Source organism: Aulonocara sp. 'chitande type north' Nkhata Bay, linkage group LG5, assembly GCF_057382095.1.
Source record: "Aulonocara sp. 'chitande type north' Nkhata Bay isolate Kocher_YH1m ecotype deep benthic linkage group LG5, A_spYH_male_GT1.1, whole genome shotgun sequence".
Lineage (NCBI taxonomy): Eukaryota > Metazoa > Chordata > Actinopteri > Cichliformes > Cichlidae > Aulonocara > Aulonocara sp. 'chitande type north' Nkhata Bay.
Window position 1 is genome coordinate 39,463,247 of NC_141348.1, and position 21,470 is coordinate 39,484,716.

The window sequence follows — 21,470 nt, forward strand, 5'->3', positions numbered from 1 at the left end:
TTGTGTGTCGTACTTAACCCTGACTCCCTGCCTACAGAGCTCCCTGGATTTTCCCCTGTGTGATTTCTGTGTGGCAGTGTCGGAGTGTGAGCCTGTGATCGTTTGTGTGGATGATCTGAAGAACGCGTGCTTCCCCCCTGGACTTCCCTGGAGACCCCTTCTTCCCTCACTCAGCTGTATATAGCACCCCCCGCACCTTCTTGTATATACACCAGGTGAATTGTAAATAAATCCTTCTTGTGAGCATCAGAACCGGAGTCCTGCGCTTGAGTCCTCCTCCAAACCGTAACAAAAAATTTGTTATCACAGCTTGGCTGAGGAGACTTTGATGAAGATGTTTATTAAGACTTTGGATATCTACAAGAATGAGTCAACTGTTTGAAAAACGTTTTGTGTTTTTAAGGTAATAGGATACTTACAATCTTTATAATACTTATAATGACTTTCCTAACTTTTACCTTTAGTGTATACGTGCTAGACAATAAAACAGTAAAACTAAAAGTGAAACTTCTAAAAACAAGACTAAAATTGAAATGAGCAAACTCACTTTGGACACGAAGTCTGAAATAAAGCTGAATTTAAAATAAAAATAGAAAAGACTGCTTGCTGATAAACACTGATATAAACAATACTGAATTGCATTTAGGGGCAAGGCTTTACTGACAAATGATACACTCCATGATACACTCACTGCATTATTATGAGTGATGCATAAACATTTTTGGTTACAAGAAAACTTCACAAGTAGCCTTTAATAGATCATAGCTCAGCTCCATTTTAGGTTTTATATGTGTAATGTATCATAGGTTGGTAAGAAAATATTTACGTAAAAAAAAATAATAATAAAAGAACAGAAGAAAATTGCCTCTTGTGTTGCGTGTGCTTTCACATCAGTACCTTGTCTTTTAATTGTGCAATTGTCATGCCAGTAGCAACCTCAAGAATCACAGGGATATTGTCTTCTGACTGTCCATCCTCCACTCCAACCTTCAACCTGTAGAACAGGAACAACAGAACATGTCAGCCCTCTACTATTTTCACTTGAACATTCATGTCCATTCATTCGTGTTCTTATTTTGGTATTTCCAGCATGTAACCACAGACAAACAGTCATATATGCATGTTTTGTTTTTTTGGCACTTGGCCTTAATTCTTGTTTACATTGCATGCTTCCAAATTAAAACAGAGCCCATCTAAAAATAAAAAGGGGAACTCTTCCCCCATAAACAGCAGCGTCTGTGGTATTACTGTCATGGAGGCATTTTAAGAAACAGGGAAGTACACACAGGCATATCCCCACACACTGCTGTGTCCCACCTTATGGATTCCTGGGGGTAGATCTGACTGTTGATGTTGACTGACACCCGGACGGAGAGCTGAGTCAGCCTCTGGCACAGTTTAGCTGCTTCTTCAGAGTCCCCGCTGCTGAGGGCTTCAGTCAGAGACCGGGCAAGCTCCTCCGCTTCTTCGCGAGCAAAGGAAGAGGGGCGTCACGTGACTTATTGTCAGCATAACTCGTTTTTCTTTAATTCTTCGTATTATCAATTGATTTCTTTCTATCCTCTATGCCAACATACACGTACGTAGCAATGGTAAATGAACATTACGAAATTGATAGTGGCTTGTCTGTTGATTTTGACAATATAAAGCGTTGAGTCTTACCAAAACAACAGTGACACTTTCACAATCTCTACACTAAGAAATCGATAGCAAGCAGTGACACACACAAAACGCTTTCTGTTTTACTAGGACAGCTCTGAGATCTTATAAAACGTAGTTGTCAAGAAGTATTTGGAGTCTTCATAACAAAATCGAAAGTTAATTGAGCTGCTTACCCTCAGTCAGATCGACCCTCGGTGCCACCTCTGAAGCCATTACTACACGGGAGGTAATAAAATTATTAAGCTGCTTGGCAGCTGTAACGAAACACAGCTGCCTTTAAAACTATTTCAGGCAATACTTCCTCAGTCCTCATCCGACAGAGCCTTTCCAAGTTCGGCTTAAGGTTAAGAAAGGCAGCTATAGGGCCAAAGAGAGCCAAGTAGAAGTCAGAAGTACCACTCTAGCGTCGCTTTCTCACTTCTCAGTCCCTGTCAGGTAGAACGGAAAGTGAAACTGACTCACGCCCAGGAAGAGATATTTTTAAAGGATCGCTTTGGAATTTATTTCGCTCCACCCCTCGTTGACACTTTTTTGTTCCTATCTAAATCAGTTAAATGCATTATTGTAAAACTAAAAACCACACGAATAAGTCCAAAAATAAATAACAGCCGATGCATGAAATCTAATTATAAATTCACCCCCTTTAAAAAAACAAACAAAAAAACCCCCATCTGAAATGGTGACTTCTCGCATCCAGCAGATGGCAGTGTATGTCAAAGGCTGAACTCATTTTAACATTCAGGTTTTACAACTTTGGACCTAATATTTAATTCAGATTAATTACATTCGCTGTATATTTAACTTAAGAACAACGGAAGCCCTTTAAAATAAGCCCTTTTTTTATCGGTATTAACATCTCTGGCGATGAATGAGCACTCCGAGGGCAAGTTGGTCGTATATTGCAGCTCTAGTTTTAATAGTGTGTCTTTGCGTTCAAACCGGAAAAAAAAAAGATATACAAAGGGTTATGGGAAGATAAGAAGCTTTAGTGATGATCAGTTTAATCCAGATGCTGATAAACGAGCCAATCACAGCGGCTCCAGCAGGAGGGGCTGGCGGGTCTGTTCAGCTGCGCACCACAAAGTTGCAGAGCGTCCCCGAGTCCCCGCCTGCCTGCTTGCACTTGTCATCTCTCGCACCTGGAGCCCTAATCTCGTCCATAGCAACATCTTCATTTTACTTTAGCCTTCTAGACTTCAACAGTTTGATTTAGACGTGTTTCGTTGCGGTCGAAGATGCTGGCTTGTACAGAGATGATCACTATGTGCCTGCAGTCGGCCAAACAGAAGCATCTTCGGGCTCAGCAGCAACAGCAGCCGCCGCACAATGCCGGACAGGGGCTTACTATTTTTCATGATGTGAGTGGATCCGCTCTCTTACTCATGTATTAGTGTTACTGATGCAACACATTGTTGACGCTTTTGCTTTTCATTCATTTTTCTTGTATTTTTTATATTAACTGTAAATCTAAATATATTCATTGTTCAAATAATATTAGATTGAATGAAAAAAAAAGAAAAAAGAAAAGAAAAGATCTGGTCCCAGCCAACATGTATATATGGGCCCCACCTGGTTTTTGCTCGGGCTGGATGGGTACCATGTGGGCATGGGCTCAAACTGGGCTTTTTGTATGGGGCCTACTTGGGTTCTTCACATTAAACCCATATGGGCCATCCCAAGTGAGCACTTTTAGTAGGTCCTAGCTGGGTCAAACATGGGAAACACTTAACTTGGTCCAAAATGGGAAACACATGTAGGACCCACTTGGGTTTTCCACCTGGGATAGACATGGGCAAACACAGTCATTTAAGGATAGGCTGTTGTTGTGTGCCCCAGGTGGGGCAAAGTTAGGTAATCAATATATGTTTTAGTATCGATGACACAGGTGGGCCCCACCTGGTCAAACTAAATGGGTCGCACATGGGCAAATGCAAGTCAGACCCTGAAAACATGTCTATGTGGGCCCCAGGTGGGGCAAAGTTAGGTAATCAATATATTTTTTTAGCACTGATGACATAGGTGGGGCCCACCTGGTCAAACTATATGGGTCGCACATGGGCAAATGCAAGTCAGACCCTGAAACATGTCTATGTGGGCCCCAGGTGGGGCAAAGTTAGGTAATCAATATATTTTTTTAGCACTGATGACATAGGTGGGGCCCACCTGGTCAAACTATATGGGTCACACATGGGCAAATGCAAGTTAGACCCTGAAAACATGTCTATGTAGGCCCCATATGGGTTATGTTAAGTTAATATGGGCATATATTTTATGTGGGCTCAAGATTGTTTAGTATATATGGGACCCACTTGGGTTTCTCACATGAAAGCCATATGGGCAAAACCAAGTGGGAACATATAGTAGGTCCTGGCTGGGTCAAACATGGGAAACACTTCACTTGTTTCAAAATGGGAAACACACGTAGGACCCACTTGGGTTTTTCACCTGGGTTAGACATGGGCAAACACAGTCATTTAAAGAAAAGCGTTTGCTGTGTGCCCCAGGTGGGGCAAAGTTAGGTAATCAGTATATATTTTTTAGTACTGATGACACAGGTGGGGCCTACCTGGCCAAACTATATGGGTCACACATGGGCAAATGCAAGTCAGACCCTGAAAACATGTCTATGTGGGCCCCATATGGGTTATGTTAAGTTAATATGGGCATATATTTTATGTGGGCTCAAGATTGTTTAGTATATATGGGACCCACTTAGGTTTCTCACATTAAAGCCATATGGGCAAAACCGAGTGGAAACATATAGTAGGTCCTGGCTGGGTCAAACATGGGAAACACTTCACTTGTTTCAAAATGGGAAACACACGTAGGACCCACTTGGGTTTTTCACCTGGGTTAGACATGGGCAAACACAGTCATTTAAAGAAAAGCATTTGCTGTGTGCCCCAGGTGGGGCAAAGTGAGGTAATCGGTATATATTTTTTGGTACTGATGACATAGGTGGGGCCCACCTGGTCAAACTATATGTGTCACACATGGGCAAATGCAAGTCAGACCCTGAAAACATGTCTATGTGGGCCCCAAATGGGTTGTGTTAAATTAATATGGGCATATATTTTACATGGGCTCAAGATTGTTTAGTATATATGGGACCCACTTGCGTTTCTAACATCAAATCCATATGGGTGGGCATCCAATGTAGGTCCTAGTTGGGTTAGTGATGGTAAATGTGTACATTGGTTCAAAATGGTAGCACATGCTTATGTGAGGATTCTTCTTCTGTGAAGAGCCTGAGAAAGTGTTATTTGAATAAAGGAGGATTTATTCCAAACAAGCCCATCACAGATTGCGCACAACCCAGGGAGTTCTGAAAGTCAAATTGTAAAAATAATCTCAAAAGAAAGTATGAACATAACTCTCTTTTATAACCTGCAGACGGCACCCATGTGGTACCATTCTCTAAGAAATCACCCTAACTTTAACATATTTGGCACAACCTCAGTCTATCACTTTTGCTACCCTTACGTACAGTCAGATGTTCTTGACCCTTCATTTTTGACCCTCTCAGTATTTAGCCTTGGCTAGCAAATGTACTCAAAGTCCACATTGAGACCTCAAGATGTTATGTGTTATCAGACACTACAACCCAGCTGTCAAGTGAGACTATAGGAACTTTGGTGTTTTTGAACATTCAATGTTACTCAAAACACTCTGCACACTATTCCAAATAACTGGTTTGAAACTGGTTACTTTTTAATTTTAGATTTCATTTTATGTACTTAATGTGAACTCTGCATGGTAGGCTGCATGGTGAGGCTCAGATAAGATAAAATAAGGACTTCATGATTCTTCTTAGGTAAATTCACTTGTCACAGCAGCAATAATAAGTGATTAAAACGGACACAAGAGTAGAAAAAAAGAAAAGCAAAAAATACGAATAAAAAACCTAAGATAAAAGTGAATTACACAGACAAAATCCAGATTTGGCATTTGCAAATTAAGGATTACTGGTTGTTCAAACAATTAAGACTATTTACTTGAGCAAACATGCAGTTGAGGATTTTTAGTAGATCAGACACACTCTACTGTATTAGAGAAAAGACAGTTAGTTACATGGAAGATGGAAGTTTTGGTTAATCAGATCCAGTAAAGCTCCTGAAGTATATTACCGATCTGTTAAAATGTTACTCTTCAAACTTGTGCCCTCAAATTATATAACCAGAAATAATTTATATTTTCTTTGAACTAGTGGAAAGGAGAGGGAATGGGGTCTTTCAAGCAGTCACACTTCAACTGTGAAACTCCCTTGTCCTTATGGTGTATTGACACTATTGAAACTTTTCAAAACCAGTCTAATGTTAGAAGAGCTTTTAGGTAAACTGTTATTCTTCTTCTTATCATTATTATATTTTTATTAATTATATTTTTATTATGATGTTGATTTGGGTGACACTTTTTGATAAATATTATATATTACTTTTTAAAACATATTAACCATCCCTATGCTTAAAAAACTTTTAAAAATAAAATTGTTCTTTTAAACTTGTGCATTGTTTGACTTTTAAAATTTTTGTATCAGGTGTAAAACGACTTTTTAAATAAAGTTGTTTTTAATGTGAGCAGCTCCTATTGGCTCGTTTAAAAAGAGGGAGGAGCAGATTGCACCGCCTAGCGTCTAGTCTTCGCGGTCTTTCGTCTGTTGCGCCTTTTCTCTCCCTGGTGTTTAAGAACGTGGAGGACAAAAGGATACCAAAGAATCGAAAACTATGACAAAGGTAAATACTTAAAGTTTGATACGTTTTCATCAATGGTTATTTTAGTAACTTTCTATAGTCGTCCTAAACGGTATAAGGGGGAGAAGCATAACATCTTTAGCTAGCAGGTAGAACTGGGTTAATTTGCTGCATTGTCTTTGGCAAACATAATTTAAAGTTAATTAAAAAACTCTTACTGCCTATATTCTACTCAATAAAGTTCATCTTATCTTATTCTGTTTTCATTGCACCATTCTCTCTATACAGTTTTTGAATTTACACACTATAACGTACACGGCAGTTTTTTTCTGTGCTTCTGCAACTGTTTCTTGGGTTTTCCTATAAGGTTTTTGTAATTAATTTAAAAAATTTATATTATTTTTTTGGCTTTAGTGGATTCCTGCTCAGCTAACTCGGCCATTATGCACTACCCAGTAAACAAAATGGCTGAACAGTATCTTAAATGTCTGAACATGAGCTAGTCATACCATGTTACGTAATATTCATGTGCAGTGTAGCAAGGTGATTGTTTAAATTACAGGAGTAGATGCCTGCAGCTGAAACGGTTTTCTGATCTGAATACGGTAATGTTACCAGATATGCATTGTACTATGGGAAAACGGTGGTGGATCAGTGTGTAAAAAGCCCCCAAAAGAAACACACAGCGTCTTTAGCTCAAACACTGTCTGATCACTCTCTTAGATACTGTGCTGTTCCATCTAGTTATTGGTTACTGAGAAATGTTAGGTCATTAATTAATTAAGAGAGTGCAGCTGTTCAGATCAGATGGTGAAGTAGGAAAATGCAGAACATGTTATTATAGCTGAATGCTGTGTAAAATACTAGTAATAAATCTAACTCCCATTTATGGCTTTTACTACTGTGGGGCTAAATAAAAAATTACAGACATAATGAAATCTGCTACAATTACAAAGCTTAAGTTTAAAACAATTATTATATATTAAGCATTTTTTTGCTCTTTTTTTTTTTTATTCTTTTTGCTAATAATGGACTCAATTTTATTATCAACTTCAAAGACCTATTAAACTTTTAAACCATTAAATCCAGGAAATTAGATGCCCGTAAATGTACGAGACCCTCTTTATGTCTAGTATCCCCAAATATTTAATAATCCTTTCTAAAAGTACACAAATTTTGTTCTTTTCAATTAAATATTGCATGTTCAATGTATTCTTGAGCAGGTAAAAATTCCACTAAATTAGTTTTTGCATATTTTTAAGTATAATCAAATTTTTATAGTTTGCGAGTACTTTTAATTTGGAGATTTTGCCACTTGATTTGAAGTTTGGATAGTGCTTTATAGTAATTTGTAAATGTTTTGAAGTCATCTGGCTTCTTAATAATTTAATAAAAAATTAACAAGCCATGTAATAATTTGAAAACCACTAGGGACCACTTATAAAAAAGTAATTCCTTTTTTACTTAAAGGAATTTAGGATTTATGTCTGTCAAGTCATTTGTTCTGGCATAAGTCACCATTTTGATATATCTTCCTGTGACTTTAAAGTCTGTCAGCTAGTTAGATACATTTTTGCACTGCTAGTGTTTGCTGCTTGAATTAGTCAGTTTATCATATAAACACATGCAGTGCCTTTCAAACTTTTAATTACACTGTTCATTTTGTGCATTAGTAAGAGAATCTTTTATATTGAATTATCCTGGGAAAAAACAAAAATGTTTGTATTTTCTCATGCACTTTCTTTCATTTCCTTATCACGTTTAGATTCTTCAAGATCACAAGCACCATCTTTGACATGTAAGTAACTTTCATATTATTTGTATTACTTATTATTATTATTATTATTTTTGAAAAGTGATGGTCTTTGGGGCATCCTTTTTTTTTTATTGGTATTAAGTATATATATTTATTTAGGCACAGGAGGCAATGATCTATTTTAAAATTTAACATTTATTTAATTTTCATCTTTTATGCTAACAATAATGCCAACAGTGTTCTCTTCACTTGACCCACAACTCTGACAGTTTTGGTCCTCTGCTCTCCTCACAATTGGCTGATTTCCATCTGAGCTGCTACTGTCAACTGCATTAAACTGATTTTACATTGCCTTGTTATTCTAATCTTTATCTGCGTTTTGGACTCCAAACATTCACACCTGCTGTTAGTAACCAGAGCTCACAAGAGTGTAAGGCGTGTAGTTCAATAAAGTGATCGATGTGTTCACTAGCTGATTTCAATAAACCGGTAACTTATCAAATCCATATTTTATAGGAAGTACATTACTGATAAAAGTGGTAATAAACACGGTAACCAATAAAAATTTAAATTTCCTGTTATAAAAAAAAATACTGCAGTGAGCTCGGTTTTCTAACACCAGGTGTGAACATCTACAGTCTTTAAGCGCTGGTAAAGATTTAAAAATAAAAGCATTCAATAACATAACATTAAACAGTAAATTAGTTTGATGGTGTTGACTGCAGCAGCTCAATGTTAATCAGCTGATGGTGATGGAAGCAGATGAGCGTTTTTCATCATGGTTGTTAGTGATGTGTTGGTCAAAACGAAACGGCTCTTTGAAGTGAACGACACAAGCGTGTTTTTTCTCTCTCTCTCACCCTCTCTCTCGCACTTTTTTTCCCGCTTCACTCTGCACGCGAGCCTTGTGCTTTGCGCTGGGAAGAGGGGGGAGGGGCGGTTGTTACACACGCAGTAGCACAGGAACAGAGCAGGAGGGAGAGAGAGAGAAAGAGAGCCAGGGACAACAACGTCACATTAGAAAGGTATAGTAATCATCCACAACTATTTTCAATTGCGGATGATAAAGGATTCAGAAAGTTTATTCATGCAGGCCCATATGACAGAGAATATGCATCTTCTGTTTGTTTTCATATTATAATTTATATTTAATTGTGTTGTGGTTTGCAGTGTTTTGTGTTGTTTCACTTTAAATTTGTTTAAAAGGAAAAAGCTGAAAATTTAAATAGTTAAAAGTTGAAATGTAAATAGTTGTTTTTTTTTGTATTATATGATTTATTTATTACATTTTATGTGGAGAGAATAAATAAAAGTATATTTACGGTGGCTGCTAGAGACAAAGCACGTACAAACCCCAAAACACGTAAAAACTCCATAGCACGTACAAACTCCAAAGCACGTACAAAACACAACAGAAGTGCTCCAGGATGCTAGGCACAGTGTTGAGATTTTGTTACCTAGTGGCTACACAAGCCAGGAAGTACCAACGACCGGATTTGGTGTGTGGTAGTAACAGGTAAATGAACAGCTTTTGGAATTTTTTATGAATATATATGAGTGCTTGTGTATAAATACACAAAAAATACACATATGATTTCAATTGTGTAAATTAAGTGATCTAGATAGCTCTGTTTTGGAAGTTCAGTTGACGCTAGAAATGGGTTTTGGAGTTTGTACATGCTTTGTCTCTAGGGGCCACCATATATATTTATATATAAACATATATAAATAAAACCACGTTTCTTTTTTTACATTAGTAATTCCTTTTGTTCATAATTTTATATTGTTGTTAATAATAAATTAATTAAAGCAACAAAACAACCTGAAGAGCCGGTTGGGAGCCGAAAGAGCCGGCTTTCTAAAAAGAGACGAAAATCCCATCACTAGTTGTGTAATATGCTGGTATTGATATGATCAAAAATGAACTGAGTTGTTTCGTATTCTATAGAAATTGTACATCTAATTAATAACAAGGCTTTCTGCTGATGTTATTAATTAGAAATTTATTGTTTTATTTTTAAGCAACAACTTTTTAGCATGCAATCAGTCCATGCTGTACAGGACAGATTTGTAAACTGTGCATACAAAAATAGACTATTTTACAAAATTGCTCTTTCAACAAATGTAAATCACAGCAGATTTTTTTTGTTGTAGGTGCACTGTCACAACTAGAAATGTGGGGGGAAGTCCTCAAAGTTGAAGGCAGAACAGGAAAATACATGGAAATAACAATTTTCCTTTAAATGGTAAATGGCCTGCATTTTTATAGCGCTTTTCTAGTCCCTAAGGACCCCAAAGCGCTTCACACTACATTCAGTCATTCACCCATTCACACACACAATCACACACTGGCGATGGCAAGCTACATTGTAGCCACAGCTACCCTGGGGCGCACTGACAGAGCACATCAGTAAAGGTCGATCTGGATACTTGATAACTGTTGGTATAGGTATGACATGAATTTGAATCTCCATTATCACAGGTTTTAATTGGGAGGGAACATGCAGATATACAGGAGGACTATAAACAGCAATTCCTATTGCATACAACTGTTTTAGAAAATACCAACAACACTGTTAATTTATCACTTGCTGGTCTGTGGATGGATGGAAAATCCATCTGGCTCCACTCTGGCTGAATTGGTGCTACAAACAACTCTGCGCTCGGCTTTCCTGGCTGTGTGTGGATTTATACTTACACATCCAAATTTTGACCCTATTTTTCTTCCTTTCAGCTGATTGGTCAATTTCATGTCAATCACCAATTAAACAATCCAATCAGAGAACATCTCCAGAAGTTGATTCTGTTCATTTGGACGTAGCATTTTCAGTGGGAGAAAATGCTGCAAGCGCTACGTCCAGATGAACAGAATCAACTTTTGGAGATTTACTTACCTGGATGATTGAGCATGCATCAAGACAATCAGAGAACAGATAGGTTTGGCTGTTGGAGGGCTGCATTACGGAGCTTCAGGTCCTGGAAGAATAAATTCCCTTTTACATACCAGACCAGCATTTTTCTTCATTAGCACGAAGGAAAACAGTCTGTGCGTGTCAGAGTTCTGTGGTTTTTGTGTCACAGGGCTTATAATATGTGTAAAAATCTGGCCAGGGACCATCACATCACACTGCTATCATATTTTTCTGTTGCTATCATGTTTCTTTTCTGAGATGTTGTTACTTTTATGACAGATGTAACGAGAAATCTTCCAGAAAGTTAAATTTTTTATTCTATTCAAATATTTGATTCTGATAACAGATAAAGATTTTTTTTTTTACTTTTGTTCTGCTATTTCATAGTTTATACAAATTTTGGCCAATTCCTATTTATTTTAACCCTTTAGCCCCCAAAAAGTCGCCAGCGACAGGTTTTTCCAAACCTGTCTCGTCAAACCTGAGCTCTGCCAGGGGCCCAACACGCCTGGACTTTTAGAAGAAAAGAGATGTCCGAAAATAAACCACAGGGTCAAATACTTAATTTTGTTCAGTGTTTTAGAGTTATTAATTTGAATTGACTAATTTAAATATTTTATTCATGTACATTTTGATTGCCTTTAGTAAAAATGGCAAAATTTCAATTTCTTTTTTCTTTCTGTTATTAATCCTTGATTACATTCATATAGTATACAGTAGAGGAAAAAACCTACCAGACCTACCAGTTATCCTGCGTAACATTATTGGGGATAAAGGGTTAAGGAAGCGCAATTAATTTTTTTAGTTTAGCTTGTGTTTACTACCATTCTTTTTTTATCACCACACAGTAAACATTAAGTAATATGTAAAGTGTCCATTTATCCTCCATTCCGGTCCATTATCTTAAGCTTAGGCTGCTGCCCCTCGACCCAATCCGGTACTAAGTAGAGAGGCCCAGACTTCGCTCTCTCCAGGCACTTGGCCCAGCTCTTCCGGGGGAATCCCAAGGCATTCCCAGGCCAGCCGAAAAACATAGTCCCTCCAGCATGTCCTGGGTGTTCTGGGTCTCTTCCTGGTGGGACGTGCCCAAAACACCTCACCAGGGAGGCATCCTAACCAGATGCCAGTATCTAATCTGTCCTTTTTGTATATTCCCCTCAGGTTGCCATGGTAGCAGATACAGGGGAAACAAGTGTAGACGATGCCACAAGAAGGATGATGAAATTCCTCATATCACCTGAGCTGGCTGTGGAGTACAACATGCTTGGCCGACATGGGGAAAAAAAGTTCAGAGATTTGCGTCTTTTTAATGTTGTGTATGGTAAGTTAGTTTCACTTGAGACATTTGAACTTTAGAAAACTAAACTTTTTTAATAAAGTGTTTGAAAGTGTAACTGAGATTGGTTATCATGCAATTTGTATATATTTTTTGAGGCAATAAAGTGAAATAAACATTGTTCTTTGAAAATCATCACCAAATGAAGTAAGCTAAGATTAACTTTACTTTGGCTTGCCCGTTTTTCTTCTTCTTCATTTGCAGAGGCACTGAAGAATTATTTAACATCAAAAGTCAACTTGCAAGAAGCAGAGAAGGCTCTGTCCAAGTGGTTCAGTGGAGCTAAAGACAGAGGAGGACCGAGGGCTGCAAGGGTACAAACTAGACTTACGGCTCTGTAAAAAAACAAACCCTGCTGATTCAAGATAAGCTTTTGAGTTTTCCATCTGACTTTTTCCCCATGTTGCTACAGTTCCAAATATCTAAGGAATTTTGCTGTAGTTTGACATTTCTAGTTTTTAAACGTTTACGCACTTTGGAATACAGTTACGTAAAATCACAGTTGTTGGACAAAATAAATGTGAAAAATGTTGTTTTGTGTACCCTCGTGATTTTTGAAATGGTTTTATTTACAAACTAGATTTTGTTTGCGGTCAGCTTTAATATATTTGGTGTCTTTGTGTCACAGAACCCGTATTAGTCGTCTGAAAAATTGATTTTGTGACTGTTTTACTACATGGGGCCCACTCAGTGCCAGAACTTAGTCAATTCAAACTAGAAATAAGATGTAAATACAGAACCCACTGCTAATGCCATTCCAACTTTTTAGCTCATGTTTTCCTCATGTTGTACCCACTAAGAACTTGAAAAATGGGGCCTAGGTGGGTTTCAGTGTACTTTGCCCAGTTGGGGTCCATTTAGTTCCCAGATTTTACCTATATAACACCGAGATGGGCTTATAAAATGGGGCCATTATGGAACCCGCGGACAATCCCACTTAAAACCCACTTTTTAGCCTATGTGGTACTCACATGGTACCCACAAAACAACTTGAAAGGTGGGGCCTGGGTGGGTTTCTTTGTACTTTGCCCAGTTGGGGTCCATTTAGTTCCCAGATTATACCAATATAACACCGAGATGGGCTTACAAAATGGGGCCATTATGGAACCCGCGGACAATCCCACTTAAAACCCACTTTTTAGCCTATGTGGTACTCACATGGTACCCACAAAACAACTTGAAAGGTGGGGCCCGGGTGGGTTTCTGTGTACTTTGCCTAGTTGGGGCCCATTTAGTTCCCAGATTTTACCAATATAACACCGAGATGGGCTTATAAAATGGGGCCATTACGGAACCCGCGGACAATCCCACTTAAAACCCACTTTTTAGCCTATGTGGTGCCCACATGGTACCCACAAAAACTTGAAAGATGGGGCCCGGGTGGGTTTCTGTGTACTTTGCCCAGTTGGGGTCCATCTAGTTCCCAGATTTTACCAATATAATACCGAGATGGGCTTATAAAATGGGGCCATTATGGAACCCGCGGACAATCCCACTTAAAACCCACTTTTTAGCCTATGTGGTGCCCACATGGTACCCACAAAAAACTTGAAAGATGGGGCCCAGGTGGGTTTCTGTGTACTTTGCCCAGTTGGGGCACATTTAGTTCCCAGATTTTACCAATATAATACCGAGATGGGCTTATAAAATGGGGCCATTATGGAACCTGCGGACAATCCCACTTAAAACCCACTTTTTAGCCTATGTGGTGCCCACATGGTACCCACAAAAACTTGAAAGATGGGGCCCGGGTGGGTTTCTTTGTACTTTTCCCAGTTGGGGCCCATTTAGTTCCCAGATTTTCCTAACATAACACCTATATGGGCATTTAATATGGGGCCATTACGGAACCCGCGGACAATCCTATATGGGGCCCATTTTTCAGCCCATTTCCAAACCATATGGGCCCCACATATAAATGTTGGCTGGGGTCTGAGTTGATATAGTGCTGCAAATTTAAATGTTTTTTCTCTCTCCCTCTTATTTACTTATTACTTTCTAGAGAATTTAGTGGAAATGAAAACTGCATCGTTACAGTATTGTTTATCAGATGTTGTGTGGTGTGCGCTTCGCCATGTACGCGCGTGTGCGTAGGAAAGTAGGAAAAGCTGCAGCTGCTGTCTCTGCATGATAAATTAAGCCCCCAGTCTGACAGGTTTAGGGACTGCTGGGGGTTCTCCTCTTTTTGTTACGCACAGATGCAAACACTTCTGGGCTTTCAGAGGCAATACGTGCATAACAGTGAACCTATTCAATATATATGTATTAAACAAACAAACAAACAAACTAAGTGATCAACTCAAAAATGGTGCTATGATTTATAATGCGCAGCTTACCCTAAGTTGTGCTCAAAACAGTAACAGCCTTATTAACCTGCAATGCTGCCATAGAAACCACCATCCAGCTTGTCATCTTGTTAGAGGTTAGCAGACCAGTGATGTTTCCAAATCTGAGCTCTCACTAGCTTGAAGCTTTCCATTTCCCTTTGACTACAACCTTGTGTAGACAAGGACATTACTTTTGCAGAAATGTCTATTTAAAAGTGTGCACTGTCCCTGAATGGGGTATGTGATTGAAGTGCTTCTCATATTCATTCTTCGGCCTTGAGCTTTTCTGTTGACTGAGCACTAACACACAAAAAAGACCATTCAGCTTGACGGTTCTATGCTCAAAATATAATTATGCTTAAATTGTTTAAAACACTGTGTGTAGGAGACGGTACTGAATACAATAATAATCAGTCTCAGTCAGAAACGGACATGCTGTCTTGAATTTAAGTGCCATGTTGCTCTGTGCATTGCATTTTTCTCCTCATTCTTTCTTTTTATTGCTTTCCACCTTTATTTGGTGCAGAAGCACCATGTTCCAAGACTGGAAACATTCCTAGCTGTAGATTGACCAAATATTCCCCTGGGACAGCTGAGAGATTTTAAGAATTTTAATCTTTTGTGTTGGTTTGACATTTCCATTAGTACAGGTTTAAGTCTGCATAAAGATTTTGTGTTCCTAAAGTAAAAGCGAGTAATGTGAATCCTTTGTTATTGCAGTGCTACCTACTGATTTTCAAGTGGTTACGAGACATACACAACAGAATGACAGGGGATTAATGACTAAATGCTAATTGATTCAGAACATTTTGTAATTGTTTGTAACAATTAAACTGATTTATTATAAAAGCACGTTGCTTGGTTTTGCATGCAACATATAAGCTTTAATTTGCAGACAGATCTGCACATCAGTGCATCAATTGCAGGATACTGAGCCAGTCACTAACATTAGAGATGCAAAGATTGCAACAAATCAAAGAAAAAGCAAACCTTTAAAAGTGACTGATTGTGCTAGGGTTGTATGAGGCTGTTTCATCATTTACATTGTTGGCTACTCTTCTTAGAGTCTTTGTTTTGTGAATGCAGCAGGCCTGCTTTTCTTAGGCTTTCTTGATTCCTGGCACTTATTTCTGCTTCTTCTCTTCTTTTGCTGCTACTGAGAAAGAAAAATATGATATTTTGGATTGTCACAGAAAGTAAATCATCTGGCATTTACTAACAACAAAGCATATTTATTAGGGTTGTTTTGGTGATGTTATGTCTTTTTTATTAAGCATTGCACCAAGTGGTGTGAAAGCAGAGCCTGAGATAACCCACCGTCTTAATACCCTCCACCATGACATCAGAACAGCAACACAATGGGAAGCAGGTCTGACCTTTCCTGGGCTTGCTGTAAATGATGCATTATCGTCTCCTGACACCGGAGAGTCAAAAGCCACAGCCAAACAACAAACACATTTAACGCTATACCTGATCTTCCTGGAATAGAGGAGGAGTGGAAAATGTTGGCTAGATGGGTCACAGTGCCAAAGTGAAAAAGAACAAGCTGCTGACTGAGATTGTGCAGTGACAGAACCCTAAAGCCGGTACAACATCAAATTTGTATTCATGTAAGATAAGTAGAGTGTTCTGATTGTCCTTTCTATGTGCAATCCAAGTGCAATGTTGCTTTTAATAGGATGAGGAATCAAAAATAGAGCAGCCAGTGTTTCGTGAAGTGAGTCGTTATGACCCGGCTCTTGTTATAAGTCAGGATTGAAGCAGTGGAGAGACAGACAGACACACTGAGGGCACAAGTGCAAACCTTGAGCTTGTTGACCTATAGCAAATTAAAACGAGGACCAAATTCTGCAGGATTAATAAACTGTAGGTCAAAACCAATGAGCACGGCAGTTGTGCTGCTTAACACTGGACATAAATGTCTCAGGGAGTGAAAGAGAATCAATAAAAGAGAACAAATTATGAATCTGTTGTTTTCATTGCAGATCTTGCATTCAAACTCGCTTAATGAAGCTATTGTTTTCTGCTCACCTGAATGACAACCAAGCTGCATACAGCTACAAATGCACATATATGTTTGTTTGTGTGGCTGCATTAATATTTGTGAAATTCTTATTATAGTGCACAGATTAAACTAAAATTGGTTTAAAAATCTAAGTTTCATGTTCATATTTTCAAGAAACACATCTCAGTGCACAGTAGACTTGAGTTTTATTTGATTGTGTATTCAAACGCTTTGAAAAATATATTTAGCCTTCACAATAGTTACTTTAGTCGCTGTGTTGTGGCTGTGATCTTTAAATCTAGATCTAAAGCCCTGTTTTACCGCTGTTATTTATTGATGGTGTGTTGGTATAGCTTTCTGTTTTGCTTCTATTTTATGTTGTTTGGTGAAGCCAAACAGTCCACTTTCTATTTTCTGGACAATAATGTTTTCACTGAGCTAAAGAAAAAAAAAAAAGAAACAAGTAGATTTTTACATGTTGACCAAAAAGCAACTCTTTTTCTCAAAGCAGTCGCACAGGCTTTACAGGATCAACCCTGAGCTTTATCCTGTTGTGTGGACATTTGTCTTTTGCGTGTCAGAAAACAAATGGCTTTCCTCAGTTTTAGTGATTTTTCTACTTTTAGTGAATAATCTATACTGTTGATTTTATCTGATGGGTGTTTTTTTCAGCTTGAGAAGTGGGCTTTTTATAAGTTGCCATTACTGGTGGTTCAAAACTCAGCTAAAAACAAGAAGATTCTATCTTTTTTTAAACTCCATAACAATTGCAACAGTAACTACTATCAAACACAGACCAGTTATATATATATATATAAAACAAAATCTGTATTTGTTTTGGTGTTTTTTTGCTGCAGCTGAGTGATGTGGTGTGTGCAGTCATAGTTTTGTCTTCGTATAGTCATCATTGGTGTATTAAATAATACAACTGACGTAAGTGCTCCATCCGCTACTGTTAATTCAAGCCAGTTTTGTACATGAGAGTCCTCCACGGGGAACAGAATGGAGGAAACCAATTCTATTAAGATTACACAGCATTGTTTATATACAGCGCAGCATCGTTGTGATTAGACTGATAATCCATGAAATGGCTTCAAACGAACATTGTTACCGCGTTATAAAACTGATACGATGGCTATGTTGAAGTAAGCAAAACAGTAAACTAATGCAGGAGCTTTGTTTCTGCTTTTCCTGCTGTCAAATGTTCAGATGCTCATAGTGAAAAAAGGATTTAGTGAAAGGTGGACTTCTGTGTTGTTTGCAGACAAAGCTGCATGCCAGAGAAAATAAGCTGCAAGTGGATCAGATAGTATCTTGTGTTTGGAGTCCCCATTATTTGTGACTTACTGTTACTCTTGCATATTATTGCATACTGTATATTTAACAGAATTGTGTATAATACATATAGCAAATGATTATCCTTCTTACTACCTACCATATTGGCCCTCCTAAGAAATTAATGAAAAAGCATCAGTGAGTCAAACAAATAGACAATAAACATAGTGTGGCGTTACCGTACAATTATCACTTCTGAAGTAAATGACTGTTTACTTTAGAATGATAATTGTTCAACCTATTTTAGAACTGACACTATCAATTTGCTTTCAACCTAACATGACTCACTCATGCAGAGTATAACAGCCTTTGTAAATGTCCTTCTTCTTGTCATCTTTCTAGTCTGTGCACCAGGATAAACGAACCGCAGGCGTTAAACATCCTATTGTGTTTTTGACACACTGCCATGATTCTTAATAATTTACACCTGCTTATTGCAAGAATCCCTTCAGTGATCCTATGCTAGAAATAAAAACCATCCTCTCCCCCCTCTTTTTGTTTTCCAGATTTTCCGCAGAGCAGACAAAAACGGTGAGTAAACAGTACATAATATGCTTGGTGATGAATAATTTGTCACAATGCATGCTTGTTATTTCTCCACATCCTTCCACTTGTTATTATGCCCCAAACAATCTGGATGGAGAAAAAAAAAAAGGGGGGGGAGGGGAATTTGCATGAATGACTCTTCAAGTGAATCTTCTTTCCTCTGCATGCTTGAATAAGTTTTTCCACCCAATTAAAATTATTCTGAGATTCTGGATTGTAGCCCAAACTTGGAAGAACATGCCACACAAAATAAAGCTTCTTCCTATCAAACTGCATTGTTTGGGTGCTGCGGGTGCTGTTTACAAATTATTATGAGTCATGTTAACACAGCCGCAGCCAAGATATTTTTTCTAGCAACAAATTTATTGCCAAATGCGTACAGGATAGACTTCGTATTTCAAGAGTTGGACATCTGTACACATACCTATGTCTGTGTCATAATCAGTTGTTTGTTTTACTCATTTTACCTCATGGTAATGGCACAGTCTACCAAGAACTGTGCTACTTCACAATGATACTGTAGCTCCATACTCACTGTCGGTTAGCCGGATCAGTTTGGTCTGAATGCACAGTGAATGCACCTGTAGATGCCTCCTACGTCACACTGTATAGGGCTCTTAAGGGCACCTTGGGTTTGTAAAATTTGGCAGTGAGAAGATATAAGCATTGCAAGCGCTTACTGTAGTTGTTATTTGTGCCAGTAGCCCCGGGAGACTCCAGCATTAATGCATCAATATTATTGGTGCGTGATGTTTAATGCATTCAGCTAATTTTAATGAAATTACTTTTTGTTGTACAGACTTCCCCCTCAGATTGGTTCATTATAGTTTACATGAGCAATTTTCAGGAAATTAGATTGAAGTGAAGCTGTAGCTTATGCAGTATTTGCTCTGGGATTATTAATAAATTAAGTAAACAGACAAAGATGACTGCAAAAGCGGCTGCCGTGTCTCTTGTATGTGTGTATGTCTCTTGTATTACACCAGAGACTTGTTTTGTTGAGAAAAAAGTATTTTGTGATTTTGCTAAACTGATATTTGTCATTGTGTCAGATGCAATTTTTCTTTTTTTCATTGAGGCACAAAATGATCCATTTTTATTTTGTGATTGCTTTTGACAGTGCAACAGAAGGCACGCATTTCTTAGTGTGCAAAGAGAGAACGCTTTTAGATTTAAGATTTATTTACAGAAGAAAATACGTAAAAAGACTGGCTCACATCAACATCTACCATACTGGGATGCATCTTGGCATGTATTAAGTGCACAATCGATAATTTTAGGAAAGGCAAAGTTCTGATGGGTCAGCATTTACATTTTTTAGGCCCTAAAAGTGAAAACATAAATAATAATAATAAGAAGAAGAAGAAGAAGAACTGTCCTCTTTTTATGCTCCAACAAAGCTTTATTTCTTTTTGTTAAATCATCTTTGTGTTTTTAAATAAACAGAACATTGAGACCAATGGAGTCATCTCAGTAATATATATTTTGTAAATTAGGTCAATCTAGTTATTTCATATCCCTTTCTTAAGCTACTCCCTGATTATTGCCCAATAATCAGGGAGTAGCTTAGAGTTTGGAGTCCAAGCTCTAAATAAATTTGTCATGGATGTTGAGGTAATTTGATGCAGGACCTCCAACAGTCAGCCTTGGTAGAGAAATTAGATAAATATTATAATAACAAACAAATGACTAATTTCCAGCTAAAGATTCTCCTCGAGAGTAAGCATGCTGTTAACCACTGTATCTCGTTTCTCTTGTGTTATTATGAAAGGACCTTTGGCTTCCTATCTTACTTTAATTTTCATGCTTTGCTTTTCAGTTTTTAAAGAGCTCTTTAAAATTATCATGAATTTCTATCTCAGTTGTGACTGAAATGCATTTCTACTTTATGTAGTTTTTTTACATTTAACTTTTTCAAGGGAGTTACTTATTCAAACATTTTTGTTATCAGAAATATGTCTACTTACTAAATGGTTTTGAACATTAAGGACTGCACATTTAGTCTGACCTATAATCAGGTTCAAAAGGTAAACTTTTGCTTGTCTGTTAACATCTCATACTCGGTTTTCTTTTTCTTTACCTCAATTCCAAACATCTTCTTCTGTTTTTGAAATGAAATCAATTGAATAGTCTTGGGTATATATTCATTTTTATTGTATGTATTTTATTGTTTTCAATATAGTACAGTATAGCATAGGATAGGATAGGCTAGGATAATTCCATCCATAATGTAAAATAATACCATTCATCTAACAGAATCAAATGCTTTTTGGCATATAGATTGTCACCAGAGCCCTATGATTGAGGAAAAAAACACATGTACAGCAGGTTCAGCACCCTTACTGCTCTGTAAGAGAGATATATTTATTTCTAACATCAGATGAAATAACATGCCAAAGCAAATCAAGAAGAAGTGCACATCAGTAGGACATTATTGCGTATACAGGGTCTACCTCCACACAACAATTACTTCTCAGCAGCTCTTAACAATCTCCTATGACAGGAATTTGACATTATGAATTGTTCTGTTGCTTCCAGCCAAATGTATTCTCTGTTTCGTTATAATGACAGAAAAACTCAAAGAAAATATTCTCTCCTACAACCCCTGCTAGTTATTTTTCATTAGTAATTGAAATATAAATCCCACTGGAATTAGGCGAAGAATATAATATGATGACACCGTCAGAATGCACTGAATAATAGAAACGTGGTAGTTACTAAGCACGTCCTGTCTTGGTAAAACTTATAAAGTGTTACTATGGTTATAGTAACAATGATGGATAATAAACTTGAGTAAATAGTTATTAGAATGTCTCTGTGTAAATATCTAAAAAATATTAGCAATATTATAATTTATGTTTAGTTTTGTCTTGGATGTATAATAAATGTACAATATTATT

At 37.6% G+C, this 21,470-nt stretch overlaps 2 protein-coding genes across 5 annotated transcripts in view; one reads left to right on the top strand and one right to left on the bottom strand.

Annotated features, from left to right (window-relative positions):
- Positions 1-260: 260 nt before the first annotated feature.
- LOC147331278 (ranBP-type and C3HC4-type zinc finger-containing protein 1-like) lies at positions 261-2,300 on the bottom strand. 2 transcript variants are annotated; one of them, XM_086294309.1, is made up of 3 exons: positions 1,836-2,300; positions 1,318-1,465; positions 261-994 (listed from the first exon to the last, which is right to left on the bottom strand). In XM_086294309.1, exons 1-3 carry the CDS (start codon positions 1,873-1,875, stop codon positions 886-888), a joined length of 297 nt encoding a protein of 98 aa, XP_086150435.1. In that variant the 5' UTR covers positions 1,876-2,300; the 3' UTR covers positions 261-885. The 2 variants fall into 2 exon arrangements, with proteins under 2 accessions (XP_086150435.1, XP_086150436.1); XM_086294310.1 differs by having other exon boundaries at positions 1,318-1,462; positions 1,836-2,290.
- Positions 2,301-2,733: 433 nt separating this feature from the next.
- LOC147331279 (N-terminal EF-hand calcium-binding protein 1-like) overlaps positions 2,734-21,470 on the top strand; it is a 53,169-nt gene continuing 34,432 nt past the window's right edge. The window contains exons 1-5 of one of the 3 annotated variants that reach the window (XM_086293483.1): positions 4,710-6,395; positions 8,119-8,151; positions 12,183-12,342; positions 12,562-12,671; positions 18,531-18,555. In XM_086293483.1, coding sequence (XP_086149609.1) covers positions 12,189-12,342; positions 12,562-12,671; positions 18,531-18,555 — 289 coding nt within the window. In that variant the 5' untranslated portion in view covers positions 4,710-6,395; positions 8,119-8,151; positions 12,183-12,188. Of the gene's footprint in view, positions 3,021-4,709; positions 6,396-8,118; positions 8,152-8,211; positions 9,135-12,182; positions 12,343-12,561; positions 12,672-18,530; positions 18,556-21,470 lie in introns of those variants that run through there. The other 2 variants (XM_086293484.1, XM_086293485.1) reach the window with 2 other exon arrangements.

Coding starts and splice junctions, on each gene's coding strand:
- LOC147331278 (XM_086294309.1), bottom strand. CDS start 1,875: ATGGCTTCAGAGGTGGCACCGAGGGTCGATCTGACTGAGG. Junction 1,466..1,835: donor GAGGGTCGATCTGACTGAGG/GTAAGCAGCTCA, acceptor TTGCTCGCGAAG/AAGCGGAGGAGCTTGCCCGG. Junction 995..1,317: donor TACCCCCAGGAATCCATAAG/GTGGGACACAGC, acceptor CCTGTTCTACAG/GTTGAAGGTTGGAGTGGAGG.